At 37.5% G+C, this 13,820-nt stretch overlaps 1 protein-coding gene across 5 annotated transcripts in view; it reads left to right on the top strand.

Annotated features, from left to right (window-relative positions):
• Nucleotides 1-13,820, top strand: part of LOC122075406 (cyclin-T1-4-like) — a 15,186-nt gene that overhangs the window by 400 nt on the left and 966 nt on the right. For 2 of the 5 annotated variants that reach the window (XR_006139244.1, XR_006139243.1), the window contains exons 2-7: nt 7,890-8,227; nt 8,758-8,839; nt 9,639-9,773; nt 10,865-11,040; nt 11,145-11,296; nt 11,999-12,844. Coding sequence is in view for 3 of the 5 variants with exons in the window: in XM_042640425.1 (XP_042496359.1) it covers nt 7,989-8,227; nt 8,758-8,839; nt 9,639-9,773; nt 10,865-11,040; nt 11,145-11,296; nt 11,999-12,690 (1,476 nt within the window). In the remaining 2 variants the exon portion in view is untranslated. Of the gene's footprint in view, nt 1-3,458; nt 3,563-7,889; nt 8,228-8,757; nt 8,840-9,638; nt 9,774-10,864; nt 11,041-11,144; nt 11,297-11,998; nt 13,058-13,820 lie in introns of those variants that run through there. The other 3 variants (XM_042640425.1, XM_042640424.1, XM_042640426.1) reach the window with 3 other exon arrangements.

Below are 13,820 nucleotides of genomic sequence, written 5' to 3'. Positions count from 1 at the left end.
CCCCCCCCCCCTCCCCCCTCTCTCCCTCCGGGGGTCTTTTCCTCGAAGTATCTTGATATAGTGGAAGCAGAATCTGTTTTAAGGATCACGGATAGCTGTTTAATTGGATTTGCCTAATAATTGCCTGTTGTCGAGTTATGTGTCAATTGGGTTTTGATCAATTTTCACGTTCATAGATTCCTGTTAGTTTTTGGTTTCGGGAGCGTCTTATGTGAGTTCTCCGAAAATGTGTGGTATTGGCAAGAGTAAACCTTCTTCCGACCTGATCAAACTACCTCATAGTCGTTTCCTTTCGCACAATGCGGTAAGAAATTAATGTTGTTGGTTTTGGACAACAACATTCACTGTTAAATGTGATGAGAGTTATAGGACATTAAGATATATCTGATTCTGTCTCTATTTAATGCAAAATTGTTGGAAATATTACAGAATATAAACAGGGGAATGAATACTTATTTTGTACCATAGACAAACCCAGTTGATCACGTTAACGATAAACACCATATATGGCATCACAAACTTGAAAACACAAGAAGATCCTTAAGGAATCGCTGGGGCTGAATCGTGCTACCCGTTACTCTCTTTAAGATATAGATGCCTGTGGTGCAAACTAGGTTATTGGAAATCAGCCTCCAAGATAAAACAGTTCGCAAGCCCTTCCTAGTGAGAAAATACATGCATAGTTTAGGTCTTGACCCTAGTATGACCTCAAATAGATCTGTTTGGAGGGTTAGGATCCATGTAGCCAACCACATTTAGGTGGGATATTGTTGAGTATTTATGTTGTTGTGGTGTTCTTTCTTTTTACTGTTATTTTTAATATTTTTTCTTTGCTCGGATCCATGTAGCCGACTCCATATAGTTGGGATAAGGTTGAGTTTGTTGTTGTTTTGTTTATTATAGGCTAATTAGTGGTAGATTTGATAAGTTTAATTTCAGTCTTAGATTAGGATTAGGAGTTGTTTCCCTTTATAAACTTGCCTGTACCCAACGACTGGGATTAGATTGATGAATGGAAGTTTGAATGGTTCATGATACTGGGTTGGTATGATAGCAGCAAGGTCGTGTGACCTCTTCTCTCGTCCCCCATCGGTCTGTTGTATCATCCTCCCCTTGTGGGATATTTTCTGCAGCTATTTTCTTCTCTCTTATCGACTTCTTCTTTCCATGTATTCTCCTTCTCACCATGTTCCTCATCTTTATTTCTGCTTCTTCCTATCTGCTTTCGTTCCCTGATCCTGCCATGGGCGACACTTGCAGCCCTATATATTAGCTAGGAACCCCCTGGATAATGGTTTTTAGGTGTGAGGTGTCCACCCTAGGGCGATTCGAGCCCTTGAATCTCATTTTGAAAGCCCTCTTTTATCTTGAGATTGCAGCCAAAGTTTCAGATCTGAAACTATAGTATTGCCGGAGATATATTCAGAGATTTAAATCTCTATTAGTTGTGGATCCATTAGCTGCCATGACTTGCATTCGGTTAGAATATTGGAGCGAATTCCCTCGCCTGGAATTTCGAATCAATCTGAGGCTATTTAGGTGAGTTTGAACACCTAAAACCTAGTCTGAAGAAGATAACTTTTCTTTCATGTTTCCATATTTGTTGGCCTTATTTCTCCGACTTTCCAAAATACCATCCTCTTTTTGATTATATCTTTCCACTAAATTATTTCCAATTCCAATTTTTCTCATCTCACCTTGTACGTGATTTTCCCCCTTTGTTCCCTTTTCTTTTGATTTTGGCCTCCAATAAATTACGAGATTGCCATTGCTTTCATTTGATTGTAGCCTATTACTTAGGGTGGGCCCATAAGCGATCCAAGCCGGGTTTTTGGAACATTGGATTTGCATCACCCTCTCTTTTATTTATAGGATAAGAAAGAACATGGAAGCAACCCTCCTTGTGTGGCCTAAAATTCCCTTGCAAGTTACAACTTTGGGCTCTAAAAAAATAGAAGCTAGTTAAAATAGAACCAATAAGGCTTTATTAGATCCAGCCTTCTAAACATTGGACACTAAAATAGAAACTATAACTTAACGAAGAAGCTGGAATTAAGTGGACACCTGTCCAGCTTTCTGTAAAACATATTACAACTTAATGAGAGCCCTTTCACGATTGAAAAAGATTCATAGTTTTTAGGATCCTAGAGATATAGATGATGAAATCCTAAAAGATAGGATCGGTTTACCTTCCATAATGCAAGCCATATTTTTCTATATTGGGCCTTATCGTGCTAGATCTGCATTTGCATTTAGCATTCCCCTTTCTCATTTTTATACATGATCTAAATATTTTCAACACTGGTTGTAGACACCTAATTTTGTCCCCCCCACCCCCTTCCCTGACGATGATGAATTACGGGCAAGGATGAAGCTAGAATTCTCTCTTTTGCGAAGGAAAAAGATTTTCGGCATGAACCCAGTCAAAACCTAGCTTTCCCTAACCCAGTCATTAATTCGTGGAGTATGGCTCCCCTATAGGGTTCTAGGCCCTAAATCCTAGGTGGTGACTCCAAAGTCATGCTTTCCCGAGCCCCCTCAGTCGTCAAGTAAGTTTGAAGACATCACCTGCAAGGCAGACATGTGAGAGGTAAAAGACTCCCTCTCGAAGGAGAGGGGGAAAATATTTCCCCCTTACCAGGAGAAGGGGAATATCCCAAGGCGTGGACGTATACACATCGTTCCACGTATGCGTTCTCCAATCTTTATCCTTACACTGGTCGAGGCAGAAGCTTCTAGTGGAATGCAAATTTCTGCTTGCCAAATTAATAATTCGGTACTGGTGATTACTCCAAAGGTCATAAAACAAGATGCATTCTTACATGGTTCTCACTTAGCAAATGGCAGAAAACTTTGGTGATAACTGAGTTTGATGTTGAACCAACAAATATTTGGTGAAGGGAAACTATTTCAGCAGAAATTACTAGTAACCTGTATGGACAGAGTGTGTTTATTTTGGATGCTGTAGTACAGGATTTCTAATTTTCCACCCCTTCCCAAACTTTGTGTATTTTGCCAACTGACGTTTACTGCTCTGACCTAGGTCATCTAATCTCATTTCTTACGTGTTTTCACTCTTGTTGAGTCTGTGGCTGGTATATTTGATAAATGCTGCATAACATTGTTTTCTTGTTTCTACAATGTAGTTTTAGTGAATGGCTGTATTTCCATGCCATTTATGTTTTACAGTGTGAGCAAGCATGCTCTTATCTCTATCTTTTATGAGGAAACAAAGTTATTTGAATTCCATATGATGCCTTCTTGATGCGGTTATGTGTCGAGATAATTAGGGATTTTTTTTTTCATTCTTTATTTGAGTTATTTTGTCAACTTGTGATGCGTTTATATTAGGATTTATTTGTTTTTTATTATTTTATTTTTTGTTAGAGTCGTAGATAGAGTTAGCATCATACTTTTTTTTTGTTTTCTTTCTTTTTTTGAGTTGAACTCTATTTCAGTTTCACGAAGGATTAGAAATTGAGTTTTATGAGTTGAAATTGATTGCTGCCATGGGCTGTGCGTATCTCTCTTTCCTTCACGGATATTCCCTCTCCTATCTCAGGTAACATCTGTCTTCTACTCTCTCTTTATTTCTCGTTTTATTTTCCTTTGCTTTTGATTTCTGCTACTATTGCTCTTCCTCTGTTTGAGTGATTCTTCGACAACATCAATAGAGAACTAGATCTCTCTTGATACTCTTCCTTTCAGTCTCAAATCTGGAAGCTTGAATCTTCATCTTAGGGTGACTGAAACCCTTGCTCCTAGGCTCCTGTGATACTCCTACGGTGAGAATCGAAACCACAACAGGTCGGTTTGAGAATCGTTGCCCAGATCTGCCCCAATCAATAATTTGAACTTATTACCTGATTATAGGGTCTATTATTGGGTGTTTCTAAGAGCTTTAGGTCTTAAGATTTGGTGCCTGAAATTTCGGAAAGAACAAAGCTTAGTTGAATGAGTTCTCTCACTCAAAACAAGCATAGGTCTTCCACTGGTTCTATTGGAGTCGTGAGGAAGAAGAAGGGCTATTCTCCTATTTGATTCTAAAGGTCCAACTTCTCTGTTATACAACTCAACCCCTCTTTTCTAAAAGTTGTGTTCTAATATTTCCTTTCCCTTTGTTAATTCCAGAATACCCCACTAATTTCAAATTTATTGCAATTTGACCCCATTATTTGTTCCCTACACTATTAAGGGCTTTAGTTGTTCCTGAATTTTCAAAAAACCACCACTATTCTCTTTGAAATTGATTTAGTTAATAGTGGGCCCATAAACGATCCAAAAAAGGATTCTTCAACCCTGGATCCGCATTAATTGGTATTAGAGTCGAATTTCTAGCTGTTACTAATCATGGCAGGTCACATCACAAATTCTGAGTTGCATAAATTATATTGTGAACTGGCTGAGAAGACTAAGGCCAGGTTTGAGAGGGGTGAGCCAAAATATGACAAGTTCATGGAAGAGACTCAAGGTGCTCTCACTGAGATTCTTGCCTTTATGAAGAGGTTCGAAAAGCGAGATGAAGTAGGAGCTCCACAATTTGACCCCACATGGCTCGTGCCCAAATAACCCACTCTGATTCCATTAGACGACATCCAGTCCAAACCCAAACTTCAGGGTGGATAGGCCCTTCCTAGGGTCATAAGCCTAGTAGCCACACACTACCCGACCGATGTGGGACTAAAATCGCCCCCCCAATTCCTGGACATGGGGCATACATATGGTTGCATTGTGGAATTGATAGACTGCTCTCCTTTTTTGTTGAAACTAGCTAGCCTTTTGAACATGAAAGGTGTATGGTGGTTTTTTATTTTTATTTATCTTTATTTATTATTATTGGAAAAATATTGAGAAACTAGAGATATGGTAGCTAACTGAAATTCCGAATGGGAAAAAAGAAAAAGGGGGAAATTACCTAGATCCACTAGATCAGGAAATAAATTACAAGATAAATAGGTTTCAAATTTATTTTACATTGATTAGTTTCAACTTTGAAAATATTTACTTAATCCCCAAACTTAGTTTTTGCTCGTATGGTTCAAGAAAAAAATAAAAGTAAACTTCCTAAAATACCCCAACCACCCCAACCTGCAGCGGAAAAACATCATCTACAGGGAGGCTTTGGTGCGGTGAGGTGCAGTGAAGCACAAGATTGTGACACGTGGCCAAAACGCATCCTAGGGCTGCGGATGTTTGCCCAAACCCAACCTGTTGCTCGATCCATTTCAGATGTAGGGATGCGGAAACCCACCCGATTAGAGGAATCCCCGTTGATTATATCTCATAACTCTGAATCCCGATTATTCAGATCATAGTTGTTACGGCTCTAAGGCGAACCAAGGCGGTGGAAGGTTGTCTAACTGCTTAGGCGAGAAGGCGCCCGGTTTAAGGCAAACAAGGCGACCAAGTGTTATTTTTTATTTTCCTATTTTCTAACATTATTTAGTAAGCTATATATACATTGTATCATAAAAAATAAAGATTAAGCAACATCAAGTCATTAAAAATCAACAATTAGCCATATTAAATCATAAAAAATTAACATTAAGTCATATTAAGTTATAAGAAATCAATATTTAGATAAATGCTCTTGTTTTATAATAAGTTTGACTCATGAGATTTTTTGTATTATTTATAACATAAAACCAACTTTCTAACAAGTCTAAGATTACTTAAATCTGATTTGTAATGACAAAGTTATGCTCCGGTCAAACTTAATTTTAAGTGCGTGAATGCTGTTAAAATCGCCTGAATGAAAATAATTTTATGATTATCAAAACAAAAGATTATTTTACCGGACTTTTGGTTTTTAACAATGTTTTAACATGATAGAATTTATAAAATTTTCATAGTTGAGAAAAACCCTAGCATTTAAAAGTTGAAAATTGCACCTATAACCAAAATCTAGTTTTTGTTCTTGGACTGGAGGGTTGACTTTTTATCATTTTGGAATTCGATTTTTAAACTATTTTTATTGGATTCAAATAGGGGGTATTTGCTTATTTATGAATAATATCTTAAGTAAATGAAATTCATTTACGTAAATGATATTTGGCATAAATAAGGGTAAAAACACAAGCCTACATGCAGTGCAACAAGGCAACTGTCGCCTAGGCCCCAGGCAAACCGCCTGGACACCTAGTCGTCGCCTAGGCGACGCCTTGACAACTATGATTCAGATCAAGAATAATTGATTTCAATCCTAATTCATTAACATTGCAAGAATCATCATCCAGTCCAAAAACATTGAAGAGTTTACGGTAATTTTAAATCAGAACTGTTTTGAAGCTGGAAAAAATCTCAAATATAGGTGAGGGCAACAAAATCCAAGTCAAGAGTAATAAACTTGTAAAGAGATCAACATACAAAGAGGGTTCAGCTAGAGATAAAAAAAAAGATGAATAGAAAAAACCAAGGTTCAGCAACACCAACTCCGTTGAGGGGAAATGGCCAAATCTCAGTTAAACTATAAGATGAGATGTTAACAGAGCAAAAGGAACCATCATTCGTCAGAGGAGGACCCATCTCCGGACAATTAATCCAAAAAATAGTACAAAGCCTTCCAAATTTCTCATCCAACCTTAAGCTCACATTCATCTCTTTTTAATCAGAACTAAAACAATAAAAGTTGCGCAACAACAAAAAAAACCCTTGATGTGCTCTGGTCGCTGCTCGGTACCCTACTCGGTGAAGATTGAGATGAAGAAACCCACCCGATTCCAACCTGCTGATTGGCGGGGGTAAGGGAGTTAAGTGGGGGCGGCCAGGGGGGGTAGTACCTTCACACTTGAGAACGCATAGAGCTCCGGCATCTTTTTGGGCCTTTTTTTTGTCCCTCCTGACCACACGCTGTTTGTGAGGAAGAAAAAACCACTTCTTCCTCTCCTGCTTGGGCTGCTACTGAATTCCGATGCAAGGTACCCGTGTCTCTCTCTCTCTCTCTCTCTCTCTCTCTCTCTCTCTCTCTCTCAGATAAAGGAGAAAGAAAGATCGATCAAAGGGAGATGTTTCAGAGATAGATACTGTCCTCTCACAGACAATCAAACCTCGACCTACTTATAATATCAAATTTTAAAACTATTACGTGGAACAACGTCAATTCTTGGAGGGCCTTGGGGTTGCAGGTTGGGTGGAGTTACAGAGCAAGGGATTGCAGGAGGGAGGGTGCGGCCTTTGTGGAGAAGGAAGGAGAAGAGGCGGAAGAGGAGAGGGGAGGAGGAAGTAGGTCCCACATGCGATTAAAAATGAATTGAATAAAAATAAAAGAATTGAGGTTGGGGTATTTTAGGAAGTTTACTTTTATTTTTTTTCTTGAACCATACAAGCAATAACTAATTACGGGGATTGAGAATATATTTTCAAAGTTGAAACTAATGAATGTAAAATAAATTTGAAACCTACTTATCTTGTAATTTATTTTCAAATCTAGTGAATCTAGGTAATTCCCCCCCCCCCCCAAAAAAAACTGACGTAATCACTAATTCACTATAGGAAACAATACATGATTTGAAAACATTTAAAGTCTAAGATAATTCTGTAGCTCAGTTTATTTTTTGTTTGTTAACTGGAGTGTATGTGTAAGGATACTGACATGGTTCCTCACATTTGCAACAAGAAATTTCACACCTTAAAATGTCATGGTGTAAGGGACATCAATTAACAAGTGTCATTTCATTCTTGGATTGTAATTGTTTGATCTTGTCTGTCCATAAACTGCAATTGTGCAAGTATAGATTGGACATCCAATCTGTTTGCTTTTATTGTCAGTTTACAACCATTGTCAGTAGTCAGAATTTGGACATCTAATCTAATTGTTTATACTGTCTGCTCTAGTGCAAATTTATTACAAGATCCCTTTTCGTGACCATATTCCTACTTGTCTTTTACAGTTAGCTGGTTGATGCACCACAATCGAATCTAAAGTAAATGGGGATTGGTTGGCAGTTCTAGATTACATATTTATTTCCATTTGAGAAGAGAAGGTGATTATGGCAGGGCAACTGCCGTGGAATCCTTCTCAGCAAGGGACTACAGGAAGTGGAGCCTATGTGGTGTTCCAGAGTACATCAGAAGGGTCTCACGGCTGTGCACCTAGATGGTACTTCAGTAGACAAGAAATAGAAGAGTATTCGCCATCTAGAAAGGATGGAATTGATTATAGGAAGGAGAGCCAACTTCGCAAGTTTTACTGTTCATTTATACAGGAGTTGGGCATGAAGCTTAGAGTGTAAAGCCATAAGCCTTTTCCATTTAGTTATGCTTCAATTTTCATGGAAACACATGTGCTATTTGGCTAGTTTAAGCAACAGCTGCATTCCCCCTCTCCCCCCCTCTCCCCCCCTCACCACACCCCCACCCCCACCCACCACCCCCCCCCCCAAAAAAAGAAAAAAACAAAAAAAAATCCATGCTTTTCTTAATTCACATGACATGATTCTATTCCACTAAATGAAAAACTGCAGTTGGTATTATTTATTTAGGTTTTTTTTTTTTCCTTCTCTTGGAGGACTCTTAAGTATTTCTGAATTGTCCTGAGGCACTATTTGGTTGCCTTGTGCAATGTTAAAGTTTGTACATCTTCCAAAAATTCTCGTCCAAACTCCAACTGGCTTGGAGTTTTTCTGTTTGCATTTATCTCGTCTTCTTTCCCTTGGATGTAAACCTTTTCTTCCATTTTCTGGCTTTATTTATCAGTTAGATATTTCTGCAATATCACTATGCACAAAAGGAACTTATGAATGATTGCTCATAATGCAGACCCCAATTAACAATTGCGACAGCGATGATTTTATGCCACCGGTTTTATTTGCACCAATCTCATGCAAAGAATGAATGGCAGGTGAATGTTACACATCTTCTGCTCCTGTACAGTAATTTTTGTTTAATGGTTAGGACATCTTCCCCATCCCCCTCTTCATTGACGTCTTTATTGGTGATATGAATTATGACAAGCTATGTCTTAGATAGGTTTATGCATTTGATTCTGGTGTGGAAATCACATCAAACACTGGGCAGTAGAAATTCACATAAGGAATCCATTACTATAATTCAAAAAACACGTTAAAAAGGTTTCATCCAGATAAAATGGAAAGTACTTATGTATAAAACAGAGTATTTAAAATCTACTCTTGACAATTAATATTTAATAACCTTAGAGGCCATGAGAAAAACTTGAGTTTTGCTATTAGATTACAAGTTTTTAAGATAGGATTCTTTACTTAAGGGATTCAGCGGTTCTTTAGCTAGGTTACCTAGGAAATATGGGCCAAGAAAGACTATTTTTTTTTTAGGTTGTGTGGAGTGGGGGGGAGGGAGAGTTCGGTTGAAGAGAATCAGTCTATTTATACTTTAGAGACAAGTGGACTGTCTTGTGGGAAGATGTGTTTGGTGTACTAATACATATAATATCACTGTTTGTATTTGTTTGTTTTATTGCTGAAACTATTCTGATTGTCATGCTTTTAAGCTTTTTCTTTTGTCCTACATTACTACATATATCCTACCAACACAAACACAAGTTCTCTTGTTGATTGCGATGGAGGAAAAGAAAAAAGGAGTATTTGTTCTTACTGACTCCTCCAAGTCAGATGGGTTTGTCTTTCTTGCTTCTTGAACTGACAGTACTCTTTTTTTTCCAGACAATTGCTTCAGTATGCATGTTTCTTGCAAGCAAGGTTGAAGAAACACCTCGTTTGCTGAAGGATGTTGTTGTTGTGGCTTATGAGACAATCAACAAGAGGGATCCTACTGCTGCACAAAGAATAAAACAGAAGGTGTGTTTGATGTGTTTTTCTATGTGTTTGGATGTGTCTCTTGTGTAGTTTAAACCATAGTTAGCAAATTCGGATTCGGGAATTATTTGGGCGGAGAATTATTCGAAATAATTCGATTGGTTAATTTAAGGATTCGGTCAAAAAAGCGGTCAAAAAAGCGGACAAAATAAAAATTGGAGTCGGATTCGGATTCGAGAATTATTCGATTAAAAAAATAAAAGTCGGGCAAAAAATTCGGATATTATTTTTATAGTTTATTGTATATTTTTTATTTATCAAGTTATTAACTTGATTTGTATACTTAGAAAGAGCAAATTACTTTATACAATAAAGTTAAAAACTATGAAAAAATTGTCATTAAGCGATGGAAGCAATAGTTATTGTAATCCAATTTCTACTCATGAAATAGATTAGGCCCCAAAACAGTGAAAGCAAGATTACAACTACAACAAAACAAATAAATAAATTGACCACAAAAAATTTTCACTATCCTTTTGCTTGGGTTCATAAGACCCACATTGCACTAAGACGCACTAATTTTTCATAATTAAAGCAATAATATAAAATAAGATTGATTGATACGGTGATATGAATCTGTCCTGGTCCCCCGGAACCTCAAATTATCCATCAAGGCTTGATATCTCCCCTATCTTAGGATGAACTGATGAAGTTAAGAGAAAGAAATGAAACAAAGAGTAGATTTGTACGATTGTTATAGAAGAATTAGGTGGAGAAAAAAGATGGGAAGGAGGCGGAAATTTGGGGGAGAAGAAGATTAAAAGAAAAAAACTATTTCGGTGATGGGTACCGTGGGTTTCATATATGACGTTTTTTTTTTTTTTTAAATTTTATTTTAAATACTGTTTAAGTGGATCGAATAATTCGGTTTAATTCGATTCGGCCCGAATTATTCGTGTTTTAAAATCAAATTAGTAAAAAGCGCGTTTTTTACCAAATTTTATTTATAATTCGGATTCGGTCAGAATTTTTTATTTAATTCGGAAAAATTCTGTTCGGCTGAATAATTCGCGAATTATTCGGCCGAATTGTTAACTAGGGTTTAAACTGGCTTATGCTCCCTATTTGTACAGGAAGTTTATGAGAAGCAGAAGGAACTAATTGTTATAGGGGAGAGACTTCTACTTGCAACTATCGCATTTGATCTCAATATCCAACATCCATATAAGCCACTGGTTGCAGCTTTAAAGAGATTAAAGACTTCCCATAATGACCTTGTAAAAGTGGCTTGGAATTTTGTGAATGATTGGTAAATTTTATTTTATTTTATGTTTCCTTTGTTTATTGACTATCTTGCTAATTCTTGTTATCTATCTTTGAACATCTAAAATCTGATTGGGACTGGAAATATAGGCTATGGACAACATTGTGCTTGCAATACAAACCGCATTACATAGCAGCTGGATCTTTGTACCTTGCTGCAAAATTTCATAAAGTGAAGTTGCCTACAGAAAGCGGGAAAGCTTGGTGGTTGGAGTTTGATGTTTCTCCACTGCGGTTAGAAGGTATTCCATACATTCCTTTCTTATATTTATTTACCTTTTTATTTTCCTTAATTCCTTGTTGAAGCAGATTTCTTCTTATTCTATGATCATGATACTGAAATTTAACTTCTTGGTCCGTAGACAAAGAAATAAATGTGGTAGACTGTAAATCGCTGTGAGGTTTACTGGGGCATAGTGGTACATTTGGCTTTGTCAAGTGATTGGGGTTGTATACATATATATAACCTTTTAAACTTCCTAACCTGACTCGTAAAAGAAGTCTTAATTACTCTCTTATACCAACTCAATAAAATAGACTCAAAATAGAAACCCTTAAAAGTTATTTAGCATCCTAATCTAACTCGAAACACTTAACTATTAACCCAGTGTATTAACTTCACCCCACTTTAAGCTTATAAATTAGCCCCATTATAATGAAACCCCAGTAAATAAAAGGCCAACCTATGATATAACTACCCAAAGTTTATTTCCAGCCCATTGGACTGCCACTAACACCGTGTGAGCCTCCTAAGCTTGCTCCTAAACCTCCGTATGGTATCATACATTCATACTTTGATTGCATCTGTATGGAGGGATTTTCTTTTATGAGACCATTTTAATCCAGTTGCCCTACATATTAATGTTAACATTTTAGTCCATCCAGCAGTTAGTTGCTTTTGCATCAATGTACTCTCATTTTTATTTTGTCTCAAATCCTTCCAGAGGTTATCCAGCAGATGCTTGGGATGTTGGAGCAGAAAAAAAGACCTTTAATTCCTTCTGTGTGTGAGAAGGCAATTGATGCTGCAGTTGTTGGAAAGGCAGTTTCCTGCGGTTCACAATCTTGCATTCTAAGTGCATCCATTGGGGGTTCTGTTTCAAGCCAAGGTTCTAATGGAGATGTTGAGAAGGCAGTTGATGCTGCAGTTGTTGAAAAGGCAGTTTCCTGCTGTTCACAATCTTGCATTCTAAGTGCATCCATTGGAGGTTCTGTTTCAAGCCAAGGTTCTGATGGAGATGTTGGTGGAGGTGACATGTCTACAAGCATGAAAGAGACATATTGCTCTATTTCTGAAAAAGGAGAACCGTCACAATGTCGGGCAAGTGACTGTGGAAGCATGAACAGTGTTGTTGAAGATGGCAATACACCTGAAGTGGGTGAGGTTCAGCCAACGATACTGGAATCAGATCAGATATCAAGTTGTAAGATAGTGTCTGTTAATGTTGGCCTCAGTGATTTTGATAAGGTTCGCATGAGAGAGGCATTAAAGAGGAGGAGAAGTGAGAGAGCTACGAGGATGGCTGTGGTTGCCATTGATGATGATGATGATGATGCCTGGATAGAGAGAGAAGTAGAAAAGGGTGTAGAGGTGGAGACTGCCTCTGCAGAAAAGAGACAGAAGTTGGTATTATGAAGTTTGCTTTTGAACTGAGGCTCAATTAATTATTGAAGAGTCTCTTTACCTGTCCTAATAGAAAGGAGGAAAATGGTTATTGAGATCATCAACTGGAAACTCTATATTGATTGGAAGACTGGACTTCTTCATCTGTGAAACTAATGTATGTGGGGTGAGTTCTGGAGCTGATTCTTTTTCTTCCATCTCTTCCTCTAACATAGTTATGCTATTTTTTTTGTATCCATATATTTTAGTTATAGCTTTTAATCTCTGTTGTTTATTTTTGTACATTTTATGGTTCTGTGTTATTCATTTTTTCATTGATCGTTAATAATCTACTTCTTGTATCATGGAGTTTGATCAATGAAACCTCCCTTCCTGGTTACTCCTTTTTCAAATTTGTATTCATTCAAGTGAATGGCGTCTGCTACATGCATCCTGTTATGCCATTCAACTGCATTTTCATTAGTATTGAAGGCACCCATTTTGATCGGCAACGGTGGAAGCAACGATCTGAACTGAATTCTGAATACATTTCTTGGATTTATGTGATCTTTAATCACCGTGTGTGTGTGAGATTTTGTGGGATGTTTGTTACGGTTGGGCAGCTTTAACGACTGCATCTTTTGCAAACAAAAGTATATATATAGCAGCAGTGGGCGAAGGATTTTGCTTCTCAGTATTAAACGCAGAGCTAAATGAAGCTAAAGAGGCATTGACTCCAACTGATTCTGAATTTTGTATTGTATTATGTCCCAAGGGAGTATGTTGAACAAGCGCATCTGCTAGATAGAACGGCTTGGACTAAACGTGTTATCATTAGTTGTACCATATCCATCTCTTCTCTAGTAGTGATATAATCGTGTTCTCATGAAAATAATAATAATAATAATAATAGATTGGGAGAGAAAAGGGGTGGGGGTGGGGGGCGGGTGGGGTGGGGGGGGGGGTGGGGTGGGGGGGGCTGCGTATTCGTTTTTGCAACCCGGGTGTCTGGCATAGTTGCACGTCACAGGTAGCAATTTTTTTCCATATATATATATGATTTTCTTATCGATAGTTTGACACCCAGTAAGTGTCAAATAATCTGTGTCCTAGCTTTTTTATGCTCTTAGTATAACATACTAATTTTTTTTTTTTTTTGAGCA

Source organism: Macadamia integrifolia, chromosome 4 (genome assembly GCF_013358625.1).
Source record: "Macadamia integrifolia cultivar HAES 741 chromosome 4, SCU_Mint_v3, whole genome shotgun sequence".
Taxonomy (NCBI): domain Eukaryota; kingdom Viridiplantae; phylum Streptophyta; class Magnoliopsida; order Proteales; family Proteaceae; genus Macadamia; species Macadamia integrifolia.
Note: the sequence above shows the minus strand (reverse complement) of the source record. Positions and strands in the feature narration are given on the sequence as shown.